The 13,556-nt window shown below is 39.8% G+C and overlaps 1 protein-coding gene across 1 annotated transcript in view; it reads right to left on the bottom strand.

The window, feature by feature from the left end:
• The window catches only part of CCSER1 (coiled-coil serine rich protein 1), a gene marked incomplete at its 3' end in the record, with an annotated part of 600,835 nt that extends 587,986 nt beyond the window's left edge, over nucleotides 1-12,849 (bottom strand). The window contains exons 1-2 of the mRNA XM_084262954.1: nucleotides 11,440-12,849; nucleotides 8,684-8,871 (exon numbers count right to left, since the gene is read on the bottom strand). Coding sequence (XP_084119080.1) covers nucleotides 8,684-8,871; nucleotides 11,440-12,751 — 1,500 coding nt within the window. The 5' untranslated portion in view covers nucleotides 12,752-12,849. The remainder of the gene's footprint in view (nucleotides 1-8,683; nucleotides 8,872-11,439) is intronic.
• Between the last annotated feature and the right edge of the window lie 707 nt (nucleotides 12,850-13,556).

Below are 13,556 nucleotides of genomic sequence, written 5' to 3'. Positions count from 1 at the left end.
TGGGCAGGTTTTCAGGAGTGTTTCTGGAGTCTCCACCCTCAGAGATATTCAAAATCCTTGAGTAAATGCTAGCTATCCTTGTCTTAAGGAGAGTTACTGTACCTCCAGAGGTGCCTTCCAACCTCAGTGATTCTGTTATTCTCCTACTACTGATAAAAGTATTGTCATTTGGTAGGGAGTACTGATTAGATTTGTCAGAGGATTGTTTAATCCTTGTTAAATCCCTGACCTCTTTCACATCTCTACAACATGGCAAGAACAGAGCAGATGGTAGAGGTCTTCACCACAAATGAGTGTCTTTGGACATGGAATGTAGGTGGTGACATGCAGATTTTAGTAGCCCACATGCACAAACTGAATACCATAGGTTGTTTGGGGTTTTTTTTTAAACAACACTAGATAATTTTGCTCTAGTATTTGCCTATACTCAGAACATGTAGTGCTTGTGGAAAATGCGATCACGAATAGGAAAAATCAAGTGTAAAAGTAACCATAAACCAGAACAAGAATAAAGCTGCTTTTGCTTGACAAATATAGTTATGTGTTTAAACAATATTGACCATTATTGTGTACTTTAATGCATTACTAGATGTTTCTGTATAGAAAGAAACCTTTCCTCTCATATGGAAAAAGAAATCCTTATAAACACCATCAACTCACAAGACAAGTACCTTTGTAACAAGCTTTCTCTTAACATTAACTGGCAAAAATGTTTGGGAACTGTAGCATGACTAGCAGAGAGGTGTGTTTTGTTATAAGGACCCATTAATTTGGTGTGGCTTAGACTTACATTTTTCAGTCTCAATAAACAGCTAAGTATTCCAGAAAAATAAATCTAACACATTACCAAGGACACCTATTCATAGGTTTTTTAAGTTCAGCCCCCTGTAAACTGGCTCAGAAAATACTTTGAGCAAATAATCCTGACTTCAAATTTCAGAAAAAAATATTCAGCTTGCACTGGTTTTGGCTGGGAAAGAGTTACATTTCTTCACAGTGGCTTGCATGGTGCTATGCTTTGGTTTTGTGACCAAAACAGCCTTGGTAACATGGAGATGGTTTTGTTACTCCTGACCAGTATTTACACAGAGTCAAGGCCCCTTCTGCTTCTCACAACACCTCACCAGCAAGCAGGCTGGTGCACAAGAATTTTCAGGAAGATACAGCCAAGACAACTGACCCCAACTGATCAAAGGGATATTCCATACCACACGATGTCATGCTCAGCATATAAAACCTTTGGAAAGAGAAGGAAAGGGATTGGTGGGTGTTGGTTTAGGAGTTTAGGAGTGATGGCATTTGTATTCCCAAGCAACCATTACATGCTATGGAGCCTGCTTTCTTGCAGCTGGCTGAACACCTGCCAATGAGAAGTAATGAATCAATTCCTTGTTTTGCTTTGCTTCCATTTGAGGCTCTTGCTGTACTTGTTAAACTGCCTTTTGTATCAACCCATGAGATTTTGTACTTGTACCCTTCCAATTCTCCTCCCAATCCTGCTGGAGGGAATAAGGGAGCAGCTTCATGGTGCTGAGCTGCCTACTAGAGTTCACCCACAAGAGAACTACAAGAACTAACTGTCCTAGCCTCGCTATGCAACAACACATCCATTACTACAACAAATATTCCAAGATTTTAAATTGCTAATAACTACTCTACCTTCAACCTGTACTAATGTTAACTCTATTCAGTCTAAGTAATTACACCAATATTCCAGTAGCAGTTTAGCCACTTTTGAGTTATAATTATTATGTCCTTAAAGAAGTGCACAGAACATTATAGCATAAGTATTAAGTTATGTGTAAATTAATTGCTGTTAGCTAGTTGATCTCAATAATTAATTCAAAATGTCTAACAACTGCAACCTGGTTTTTACAAGCTCTTAATATGTTAAGAAATGTATATTACACTACAGACATTCATTTCCCATGGGGTATTTGGCTGAAAAGCTTCTAGTTGACCTAAAATTCACAGACAAAATGCTTAAATCCCAATTTGCCATTTCCATTTTTTTATGCTAATAATATGTGAAAGGCACTTTCTCCATGCTAAATTAATAATATAAAGCCCAAATCACTATTTACCTACAATCAGCAGTTTATTCCTGTTTAGATGGAACTGTTCAGCCTTAAACTGTCAAAGTAGTCCTGACAGTTCTTGCTTTAAGTGGCTTCCACAGTTTCTTCCCACAAAGGAGCAAACCGCCAAATTCACTGCAAAAGGGGAAATTTTGTGACGTTAGTACAAAGCTAGTTATAGATGAATGCTGTCAAGTCCACTTCACATGAAGGGTGAACCACTGCCTTACAGGGTTTGCTTGAACAGTTCAATAAGAATTGATGTTCCTAAATATTCTCCCTTGAGAAGCCCAGCATAGCAGAGATGAATTTGAATTACGCAGAATTCCCATAATTCAGTGACAGAACAAAATGTAACATCTGTTTTAACTATGCAACTACTTTTGTGAACATCACAGATACCACAGATAATACATGTATAGCAAGCTAACAACAGGTTGCAGTTATTCAGAGAAAACATAACCTTGTTAGTTCTAAAGAAGGTTGTGCAGAGGACATTAAAAGGAGTGTGTGCATTTTGCTAACCTCATCCATAGTTTTTAAAACAGCTTTGGTATATCTGGAAAAGGCTGGGGGTGGGGGGGAGGGGGGGGCATTTTGGTTTTGGTTTTGGGGATTTTTTTTTTTTAACTTAAACAGAAAGCCTGAGTACTCAAATCCCCTCCATTAACTTTCATTCACTGCCTTTCCAGTGCAGGCTGTCAAGACTGAAGTTTATCTGCTGTTAAGATGTTAATTATTAATGTGTCTCCAGCCTGTAAACAGAGAGTGTATCCCACAGGGTTTTCTCAAGCCTCTACAGGTCACATTTACAGGTCACAAAAACCACCACTTTCAATTCTACTTTTAAGTTAACTGGTCACCTGCTGTAACTCATAACCCGTTCAACTCATGTATTTTCAATAGCATCTTCCACCTAATGCATTGGTCACACATTAAAAGATGAGATTTTTATGCAATCTGTCTCAGCATAAACTGTCAGAAGGCATGAAGCAGCCAGTCAAGTCCACACTCAAGGAGGAAAAAAAGCAGGAAAAAATAATGTTAAAGCAACTTGGAATAAATATGTAAAATCACTTCAATCATCTCCAGACTAGGAATCAACCTAGTTTTAGCCACACACAGCGCTTCATCAGACACCAGCAAAATATCATACTATTCAGCGTAGAGGAACGTAAAAAACATTTTAGCCCTTACTCATGTACTTTCAGTGAAATCCATGGGTGCACAGGATCAGTACCTTATGCTACTGAATGCATGCAGTCATATTCCTAGAAAGAGTGAAAATGTGTGCATACAGCACAGTGCAGCTGTGTGGTCTAGGAGCTCCAACCATCCTCTGAAGTTCTTTTAAACTTGTAGTAATGTAGAGTTACTTTCATCCATATCACCCTTCATGACTACCTGTTTTTAGTAACTCATGATTATTTGTTAGCATTTCAAAATCTTTATCAGAAACTTCAAAAAAAATCAGCAATTACTAGTTTTAGAATAATTATTACTTCTTGAGTACTAGAAATAGTGATATTTAAGATTTTTCTAAAATATTTCTTTCCCCCATCAGCAACTACTGTGAGAAGTGATAATCATCTTGCTCACACACATACCTCGCACCCCTCAACCCCAATTTCTACTATCAGTTCTAAGAACTGTAACATGCCAGCCCGTTTCTTCTGGTTTTCTGCCTCCAAATGCTCTTAAAGCACTTGCTTACAATTATCTGGAAGTTGGATCCAAGTTTTAGTTTTTCTGATGTGGTTATTCTAATTATCCCCTACATTTCAACTGTCCAGGTTTACATTCTTTGCATTTGTCTTGCAGGGCTGCATATTTCAGGTCCTCCAGGTCTTTTCCCATACTGGTTTGCATTTTTTGTTCTTTTTTTATTGCCCATTATCCAGCTAGGTGGTGCTTTTAATGCATAAGTGAGAGGTCAGCCACAACTTCTGTCACGGGTTGGCCATGAGCCAGCAGTGTGCCCTGGTGGCTGAGCCAATGGGATCCTGGGGTGCATCAGGAGGAGTGTGGCCAGCAGGTCAAAGGAGGTGATCCTCCCCCTCTACTCTGCCCTGGTCAGGTCCCACCTGGAGTATTGTGTCCAGTTCTGAGCTCCCTGGTATAAAAAGGACAGGGATCTCCTGGAGAGAGTCCAGAGAAGGGCTACAAAGATGAGTAAGGGCCTGGAGCCTGTCCACAATGAGGAAAGGCTGAGTGACCTGGGACTGTTCAGCCTAGAGAAAAGAAGACTAAGGGGGGACCTTATTAATGTTTATAAATATCTTAAGTATGGGATGCAGGGGGAAATGGCCAGCCCCTTTTCAGTGGTCTGTGGAGATGGGACAAGGGGCAATGGCTACAAGTAGGAGCACAGGAAGTTCTGCACCAACATGGGGAAGAACTTTTTCACAGTGAGGGTGACAGAGCACTGGGACAGGCTGCCCATGGAAGTTGTGGAGTCTCCAGCTCTGGAGATATTGAAGACCCGTCTGGATGCCTATCTGTGCAATATGAGCTAAGGAGCCTGTTTGGCAGTGGGGTTGGACCCGATGATCTCTTGAGGTCCCTTACAGCCCCTATGATTCTATGATTCTGAGACATAGTTAAGTAGTCTATATGTTTAAATATTTAAAGTTGTAACTAATGACCTCATAGTTGGCACATCTGAATGACCAGAGTTTCTTTAGCAATATGAATCTGTTTAAATTGCATCAGTATCAACCATGCTCCTTTGAAAAGGGTCTATTGCACTGCACAGGCTAATCAACATTAAACTGTTCCAAAAACGTGTCCTGAATGAGTTTTCACCTTTTGTGTAACTGCAATTCTTGAGTCTAGAACCATTTTTAGGGAAATGATGGCATCTTGTGGCAGAAATTGGTCACTACAAGAATAACGGGTTTGAAACTATTCCAATGAAAAACACATGGTTAGTAATCTATACAGTTAATTTCAAGTGTCTGATTCTCTTTCTTATTTACATAACTATGAAACTGGCAGATTCACAGAGTTATTTTGAAATACTTTTTTTCTTTCCCTAAATTTCATTTATGAGTATCAATTGCTCCTGTCTTGATTACTTTTGACATGTCACGAGTTAATTCCACTCCTGGGGGATGCCAGTAGCCATTTTTGCAGGTTTGAGATTTATTCTTAGTATCTAGGCAATCCACCTATCCAACATTTACCCATCACCCTCAAAAAGAGCACACCAATCACGCAAGAATCATAGAATCTCAAGAATACTCTGCCAAGCAAGTAGTTTAGGAAGAACAGTTTCTCAGATGCTAATGTTTTTCTTTCCTTCTCTCCTGTGGAAATCTAGCACGTCCTCAGATCTTCAGGCTCCCCACTCCCACTAGCCCTTAGAAGCAGCAGCCCACATCACCTGCCATCAAAGAAAAAGGAAGCAAACAGAGTCTTGGAGGACTTTCTTCAGTTTTCAACAAAAAAGTATGTTTCATGCTACACAGATTCTTCAGCCTAACACAACATCTGGATGATGCCAGGAAACGAGCACCTGTAGCTACCGTCACTTGGTGCCGCAGAGCAGAACTGAAGAGGAATGCTGCCCACATGTGAGAGGCCTGAGCAATCCCCCATGAACTGGCTATCCCTTAAAATCCTGTGATTCATTTTATTCCAAACTTGAACAAATTGAAAATAGACAGCCACAAAGGAGTGACTGATGGCTTCTAGGTACACAAGAAGGTTATGTTAAAGTTTTTATAATACTACATTCAGCAACTACAATTATTTGCCTAGTATTCAGTCTTCATAAGGATTGTTCACTGGTAACAATCTGCTACTGTGGTGTTAAACATTAATTGCTTGTGAGAAGTATTTTGAAGGGGCCTTTCTACTGTTAGGTACTATTATGAACAATCAATTTCTTCAATTTTTAATTCTTTTTCCTTCCAGGGAACTCTGCTTGTCATCTTGTTGTTTGGAGGAAGAAGTATTATTCATTTCTGGCTTTGTTTTACTACTTCTTTAACCTCACATTTTACTGAAAAAGCTTTCATCTGGCATTTTTCTTAACATATAAAGATTATATCCATATGCACTGGGGGAAAGCAGGAATAATTTTACCTTCAGTCATAAATAGGCATAGTAATCTTAACATAGAAGTTCTTGGTCTGTGAGTGTAATACAAATAAGCACGAGCAATTTGTGAAATTTGTGGACAGTCTTGCTAATGAAACTGAAAACAAAATGCAGATTTCATAAACAAAACACAAAGAAGAGGCTCAAATCACCACCTACCCCCCACATACACTTCGATTACTTCCTGTTGTTGCTGTGTTGTCACCTTCCCATCATTAATACAGGGCTAAATAGAACTAAGTGCTATGGCATCAATCTAGACTAGTGTTCAAATGACCACTGAGATCTGCCTAATAGCTTGGATCTAAAATGCAAATAAGTTTTACAGGCTCGAGCCAGGGTTAACCAGCTTTTTAGGGCAGGAGCTACATCTCTGTATGCCAACATGAAACAGCAACTTTAAATGTCATTTTGTTTTCTGGCTTTGAAAAAGATGATGTTATTCACTGATAAATGGATGTGAACTTCCTGCAAAACCAAAGAAACATTCCATAACTATATGTTTTAATAGCACAAAGATTTCTTCTACTATTTCACAGTTATGCCTCTAGTTCTATGCTGGGCACACTAATTCAATGGATTAAAAAAAATGAAGCCTTTTTTTCATTTTACATTACTGTATTACATTGACAAGGTGGCAACAATCTAGAAAGGATAAAGACAAGTGTATAAAATCTTCTCTTTCCTAAAATTAATTTGCTTCCTGGCATTTCAGGTAGTATAAAATTAATCACTAGATACTGATAAATCTGCACAATCTGATACTGATAAGAAAAGAATAATCCTGTGATTGAAGTGCAGATAATCTTATTTTCCCAGGTTATACAAAATAGGCGTGCAGGCCAGCGTTTCTACAAGAGACATCGCTTAACTCCACTGTAACCAAGTGCTTTTAGTGACCAATGCTTGAGGACACTGATACACTGGAAGAATCTGTTGTGTATCAACTGTACGTAGCAAGAATATGCTTCATCGTGATGTAGTTTACTCTTGACATCCACAGGAGCATTTACAAGCCCAGCCACAAAGGAACATTTCAATGATATATTCAGACACATGGGTGAGATTTACCAAGACAAAAGACAGATTTCACATCCTCTTGAGAAACTCCCAAACCCCAATTTCCCGCCACAGCTTCCCTAAGGGATTTCACACTAAATCAGATCCTTCTCTGGGGACCTATTTTTAAACAGCTAATCAGAAGCTAGTATGGGCAAATCTCACAAAGGAAGGCAATTTTAACCTTCCTTGACTTCTCAGCCAAGTCACACAATGTTTATATTTAGTGGCAGCCAATGCAGCCCATGGGAATAAAATTTGTCGTAAGTAATGGTATGAGTTGTGAGTTTTGCTATTAGCCTGTAGAACTACCCCAAAAGAGCATGTAACTGGAAACGTAACATCAGCTTGCACCACTCAGTTTCATGTCTCTGAAAAACTGCAAAAAAAAAAAAAACTCTCTCAGAAAAGGCAGCTGTGTTCACATCAGAGTCTCTCAAGGACACCTTTTGGTCCTGTATTACTGTAACATAACAGCTAATTGTGCAAACCATGAAGGAAAAGCCCCATCTGGTTAGCAGGTCTAGGCAGAGGTAAGAAGTTTAGAGGTTTTGGCTTTCTGTGTAAAGCTGTTTCAGATCCAAGTAAAAAAAAATGAATCCTCCCCTTTTCAACTGGCCCATTGAACAAAACATTTCAAACTAATAATGACCATAAAAGTTGTTTTAGTGATCTCCATAAGCTAAAGAGCGGATGCCAATGCTACAAAAGTTCAATCTCAACATCATCTTTATTTCTCTTGCTGGAGAGCATACACGTAAGCATAAGTTACACTCATCTTAAAACATTTATTGTTAGTAGATACAGAAGAGCACAAGCTTGCTCCTTCTGCTATTGTTTCACTAGAAGAGGTTTTTAACTTCCCTGCAGTTATCTGATCTTAGTTTTTCCAGTCCTTGGTATACTCAAGATTTTCAGAAGCGATACTTTTTCTCCTCCTTACCTTGTGCTCAGAGTGAAACATTCAAGCTTGTCACTGGTTTCAAAAGAGACCTCTCAGATTGCTCAAATGAGCCCCCTTACAAACAGCTTCCTCTGTATCCAAATTCTGATCTGAATCTCATCTCGCTCATTCCAGACATGAGTCCATGAAATAAAAAGCCACCTTGCAACAGAGTAGCCCTGTGCACCTAAACTCAGAAATATTCATATACTGAATTTTGCTGCAGCTCCTTCTCCCACTAATTTTCTCCCAGGCACATCAATAAAGCATGACAAGAAGAATCTCAACACAGGAAATATGCAAGCCTTCTCAGAATGTCATATCCTGAAAACAATTATTCTTACTGTTTGTAAGTGAGCCTGGGAATCACATCCTGGGAGCAGGTGTGTGTGTCCTCTGCCATCCTCCCCAGCTCTTTACCACCATCCATTACCAGTAAAGTTGCTACTCTCATCATAGTTACACCAATCACAGAAAAACACACAGGTATAAAACTCACCATGCTGTTCATTTTTGAAGACGATGAGCTTGCTCTCTGCTTCCGTAGGCTGTTAAGCTCTTCTGTATTTCCATCCTTTGGCTTTATGATCAGCCGACTGCCTCCAGCAGTGCCTTCTGAAGAGGATCTCAGTCGTTTCTCCACAAATCTGCCTTCTCGGTATGGGCTGAAGCTATTGGCAAGATCAGCTACAAGTAGAGAAACAATCAGCTATCTTTACAGAGAATTACTCTCTAGAAATTTTTCTTAATGAGAAAACTGCTTTGCTTGAAACACTTACATTGAAAGGCAATTGCACAAGACATTCTGTAGAAACCAGATGCTACCCCCACCTAGATACAAGTGTCACCTGGGCCACTAGCTTGCCGCTCAGGCCCCTGTGACTAGCACACTTGGCATGCCAGAGCCCAGTCCACAGCTTTTCACAGAATCCAGAAGGACCTTTGCTCCATTCTTTCCTTTCCCCCCTTGTTCTAGAAAGGCTCAAAACAGCTGTCCAGTAGAATCCACCACAGCAACTACTGCTGGTCCTCAGGTGCCATAAAACCCTGTGTTCCAAGGCGAGTCCAGGTTTTGTAGGGCCAGGTCACAGCTTTATTATCACTGCATAGGGTAGGGATGCACACTGGTTTTAGTTTCTGTTTGTCCTTCCTAACTCAGCTCTGCAACCATGCTCTCCAAACCCAGCTTGCAGCCAGCAGACTGAATCCTTGTTCCCAATTCCAGTTAAACAATAACACATCAGAAAAGAGGAGAAAAATTACATTTGGAGGTATTAGGTCAAACTTAGAAATGAAGAAAGAGAAAAGCATAATAGCATAATAAATGTAACACAGAAAACCTTATCTTCTTTTGCCTTTTGTGAGAGAACAGCTATTTACCCCTAAGGTTTTTCAATAAATTCCATATCAGATAAAAATATATAAAGGTCTACTACGAAATACATGGTACATCAAACCTGCTCATACATTAATGTCATATTCACAATGCTATCTATAATGATATCAGCTAGGAGACCAGCTACAGAAAAGAAAATATCTATTACCAAAGGCACAGAAATATTTTGCATTTGTATCTAGTTTCAAATACTGTTTTAGCAAAACCAAGTGTTCAAACCAGCCCGTCTATGACAGATATAACTACTTACAACCATATCTTACTGAATATCACATAAGCTTTTTCTGTGTTGGTTTCATTTCATAAGGCAGGATTTTGTATCTTCTTTCAATGATCCCTTGGCATGCTTGGCCAGTTTCTAATTTTAACTACATTCTTCTCCACACAGGTTAAAAAAAAAAAAAATTGCATTTTGAGCAGCGCTATAAAACCCTAACAATTAATCATCAGCTTTTATACAGTACAGTGTTTGCTCTGGAGTTTCTGTGAACATGAACCTCATTTACAAAAATCCCTCTACCCCAGTTTCAATTGCAGTTAGCTGCCTTCCAGAGATACAGATTAAATACACCACTGCCAATTCAGGAGTTTCAAGTGCTCTGTGTATTTCTAAACATCACTCCGAGCTGCTCACTTGCTGTTGTGCACTGCACTCCAGTAAGTCAGATTCAAAAGGATGAGCTCATCCAAAATGAGCCAATGTTGCAAGAAAGAACAACCAGTGTTCAGGACCAGTAATGTGCGTATATGGAAATTTTTCTTCTCCCAGTTGACTGAGATTCTGAGGGAGAGAGGTCCCTTCTGGTGAAAGCTAATTTAGTGGATTAATTTGAGTTTATATTGCCATTTATGTACAAGAGATCCACCCAAGTCTTGCAGTGACAAATAATTCAAAAAGAAAGATTGCTTTTGATTGCTTATAATTTACATGCCTTGATAAATGCCCAAGCAAAAAGATGGGTATGAATTCATATGAATTTATGCTCAACCATCTTTTAATATAAACACTATAAATGTTAACTCTCACAAATCTTGGCCCACCAGATATAGCCTCAGGATTATGCAAAAAGCACCAGTCTCTAGGTTGCCTTGATGAAATACACTGTCAGAGATAAATCTCTTTTGACAGGCATCCTTCACCCAAGGGCCTGGTGCCTTTATTCACCTGCATTGCTACAGAGTGGGATTTCTAGGCACAGCCTCTCCACATAATCCTGTTAGTATTTCCAAATTCCTTTTCATAAACTGAAGATTCAGTGTGAAATTTAGATGGTAATTAACTCTGTTTAATAGATTACATAATGAGAACGTGCACAATGTTATTTCAAATGGAAGCAGAAATAGGTTCTCTGATACTCTGCATGGAAACATCCACCCCAAGCTACTCTGTAACATTAGCTGAATAAAGCAAGCAAGAGTTGGGACATTTTGAAACCCAGATACACTGTGCTATTTTGCATAACTAGAGTAAAAGGAGGTTTATTTCTCTGGTGGTGGTTCCACCTCCAGCAATGCAACTCCTTGGCTTAAGACAGACATGTCTCAAAAATCCCAGCTTCACCTTCCATGAGGTAGAATCTGTACTTTATTAATTCATTTTCTACCACAGGAATGAATAGCTACAAACAGCACTGAGGGGTGTTGGCAAACTGTAAAATACAAACTCAAAAAACCCATAGATTTTTATATGATTGTCTAATTCCTACAATTTTGGGAGGAGGGCACGATTCATAACTTTTGAACTTAACAGCCAGCATTGGCAACTCCACCAAAACACTTTATGACTAAACAATTCTTACAGAAGACCTGAGGCCAAAAAACCCCACCAAACATGACAAAGAAAAGGTCCGGAGACATACCTTTAGAACGGTTTGTTTCATAACCCTGTTGTGTTTTAAAGGACTGTGGTTCAGAACATGAAACATTCTTAGACTCCATTACAGGAATTATCTCTCTTATGTGCTTGGATGGTGTACTTTCATGTCTGTCCCCACTCCACCCTTGTGCCTTTGGAGAGGGTATCACTGGTTCTTCTCTGCGCTGTAATGCAAAGGTTTCTAAATGTGCATTTGCCAAGTTAGCTTCTCCTATGTGCTTGGCATCATTACTATGTAGTTCATTGGCTTGCAACAATACTTTTGTTTGATTAGTAGCTGAGGTTTTGAAAAAGGTATTAGATTCAATGCTACACAAACTTGCGTGACTCACGGGAGACACACCAGCGGACTGGTCAGTACTTTCCACAATATCTGTTTCCCTCGCAGGAGCAGCAGCAGGAGGATCAAAGATCTGAGAGGTAGAGACATTGTGGCCAAAATCCTCTGTGAGCAGCACCCCTGTCCCACTGCTGGGCAAAGCATCAACCTCTGAAACAGAATCTTCTGTCAGGGCAATGAAGTCAGAGGGGGTCTGGGCAGCCGTGAGGTCAGCCGATAGCAGTGGGGACTGCAAGGAGCTCCCCATGCACTCCGTTGTCTCAGCCGAACATGGAGGAGAGGACTTGGAGATCACAGGTTCACTTTCCACATACGACTTAACCTCCAGCAAGCACCTGGACTGCTGCACAGAGGGAACTGACTGACTATCCGGAACTGCTTTGGAAAATTTGTAGTGTGATGAAAACGATTTAGGAAGTAGCTTTCGTGTGGACTGTTTGACAGAGTATCGGCTCTGCTCCTCTGCAAAGCCTGAATCATCACCCTCATTCTTCCCAGAGCTTATGCAATTTATAAAGACGTTCTTATTGGTGGAGGGCTCCTTTCCCTTTTCAAAATCGTCTGTCAAAGACCTTGTTATCTTCTTGCTACGAGAACTGCCAAAGCCAACTGAATGCCTTCCTCTGCTTTTGATGTGTTCATCTAAGCTTAGTTTGTGAAAAGTGCTGAGAGAGGACTGGGCACCATTTGAGATGTTAATGTTTTGACTAGCTGAATCAGGCTTCTGCTCACTCCCTTTCCTGTTATGGAAACTAATAGAAGGGGTGCGGAAAATACTCCGGCGCTTGCCCGTGCTCCCTGAGCTGGAGTTAGTGCTGGATGGTGAGGCGTGGACACCAATGGCATTAGCAGAAGAAGGTGAGGAAGGGAGGGAGTCGTGTCTTCGGCTAATACTTCTCCTGAATATTGGTAACCGAGATACTAGAGTCGATCGTCTGGATCCTGAGTCCCCCATCAGGGCACAAAGCGTCCGTGGCTCTTCACAGCCAATAAACTAATCTGGGATGAGGGGAAAAAAAAAAAAAAAAAAAAAAGATAAATTATTGAGCCTCAAAATTCATTTAAATAGGCTTAAAGTCAGCCTAAATACATGGGATGTCAACATCGATTTTATCTACAGCTGCAAACTGATGTGTTTGCATTACCGAAGACTTCTGGCATTTCAAAGTGATGTTCAATAGGCAGCGCTGAAAATCCAGCAGCTGAGCAAAGATGCAGCTCCAAACATTCTATAGCTAAGATATACAATATTATATATGGCATATTATACAATGCAGATCACATTGGACAACAGCATAAACTCTACATGCCAAGACATAAAAATAAATCACTTAAGTGTCCTTAGCTTTGTAAGTTCTTGGCACAAATCTTCCGATAAACTAAGCTCTCTTAGAATGGACTTAGTTTTCATGATCACTATAAAACAAAATGTTATGTTGTCTTCCTAAATATTCAGATTTTTGCAAGGAAGAGGATCTAAATTTTCCAGTCTTCACTTATCTTTCAGTTGGATTAATTCCTTTATGTGCTCCAGCTAAAGGCTGTATGTATCACCTTACAGCAAAAAGCGTTGCTGCCAAGGTAAAATAGGCACCACCAAATCCCTTTCCTAAGGAACTATAAGTTCTAGAAATTTACTGTCAAAATATGGGATGGTGTTTCTAGATTTGAACTGTAATGTTTCCCTTGAACACTTCTCTGAAATTCTCTTGTAGTTGCTTATAAGCAGCTTTTTTGCAGTGTATTTTGAAATTAGCAAA

This window comes from Gallinula chloropus (assembly GCF_964237585.1).
Source record: "Gallinula chloropus genome assembly, chromosome: 4".
In the NCBI taxonomy this organism is placed as follows: Eukaryota; Metazoa; Chordata; class Aves; order Gruiformes; family Rallidae; genus Gallinula; species Gallinula chloropus.
The sequence above is the reverse complement of the archived record's forward strand: the minus strand, read 5'-3'. Positions and strand labels throughout refer to the sequence as shown.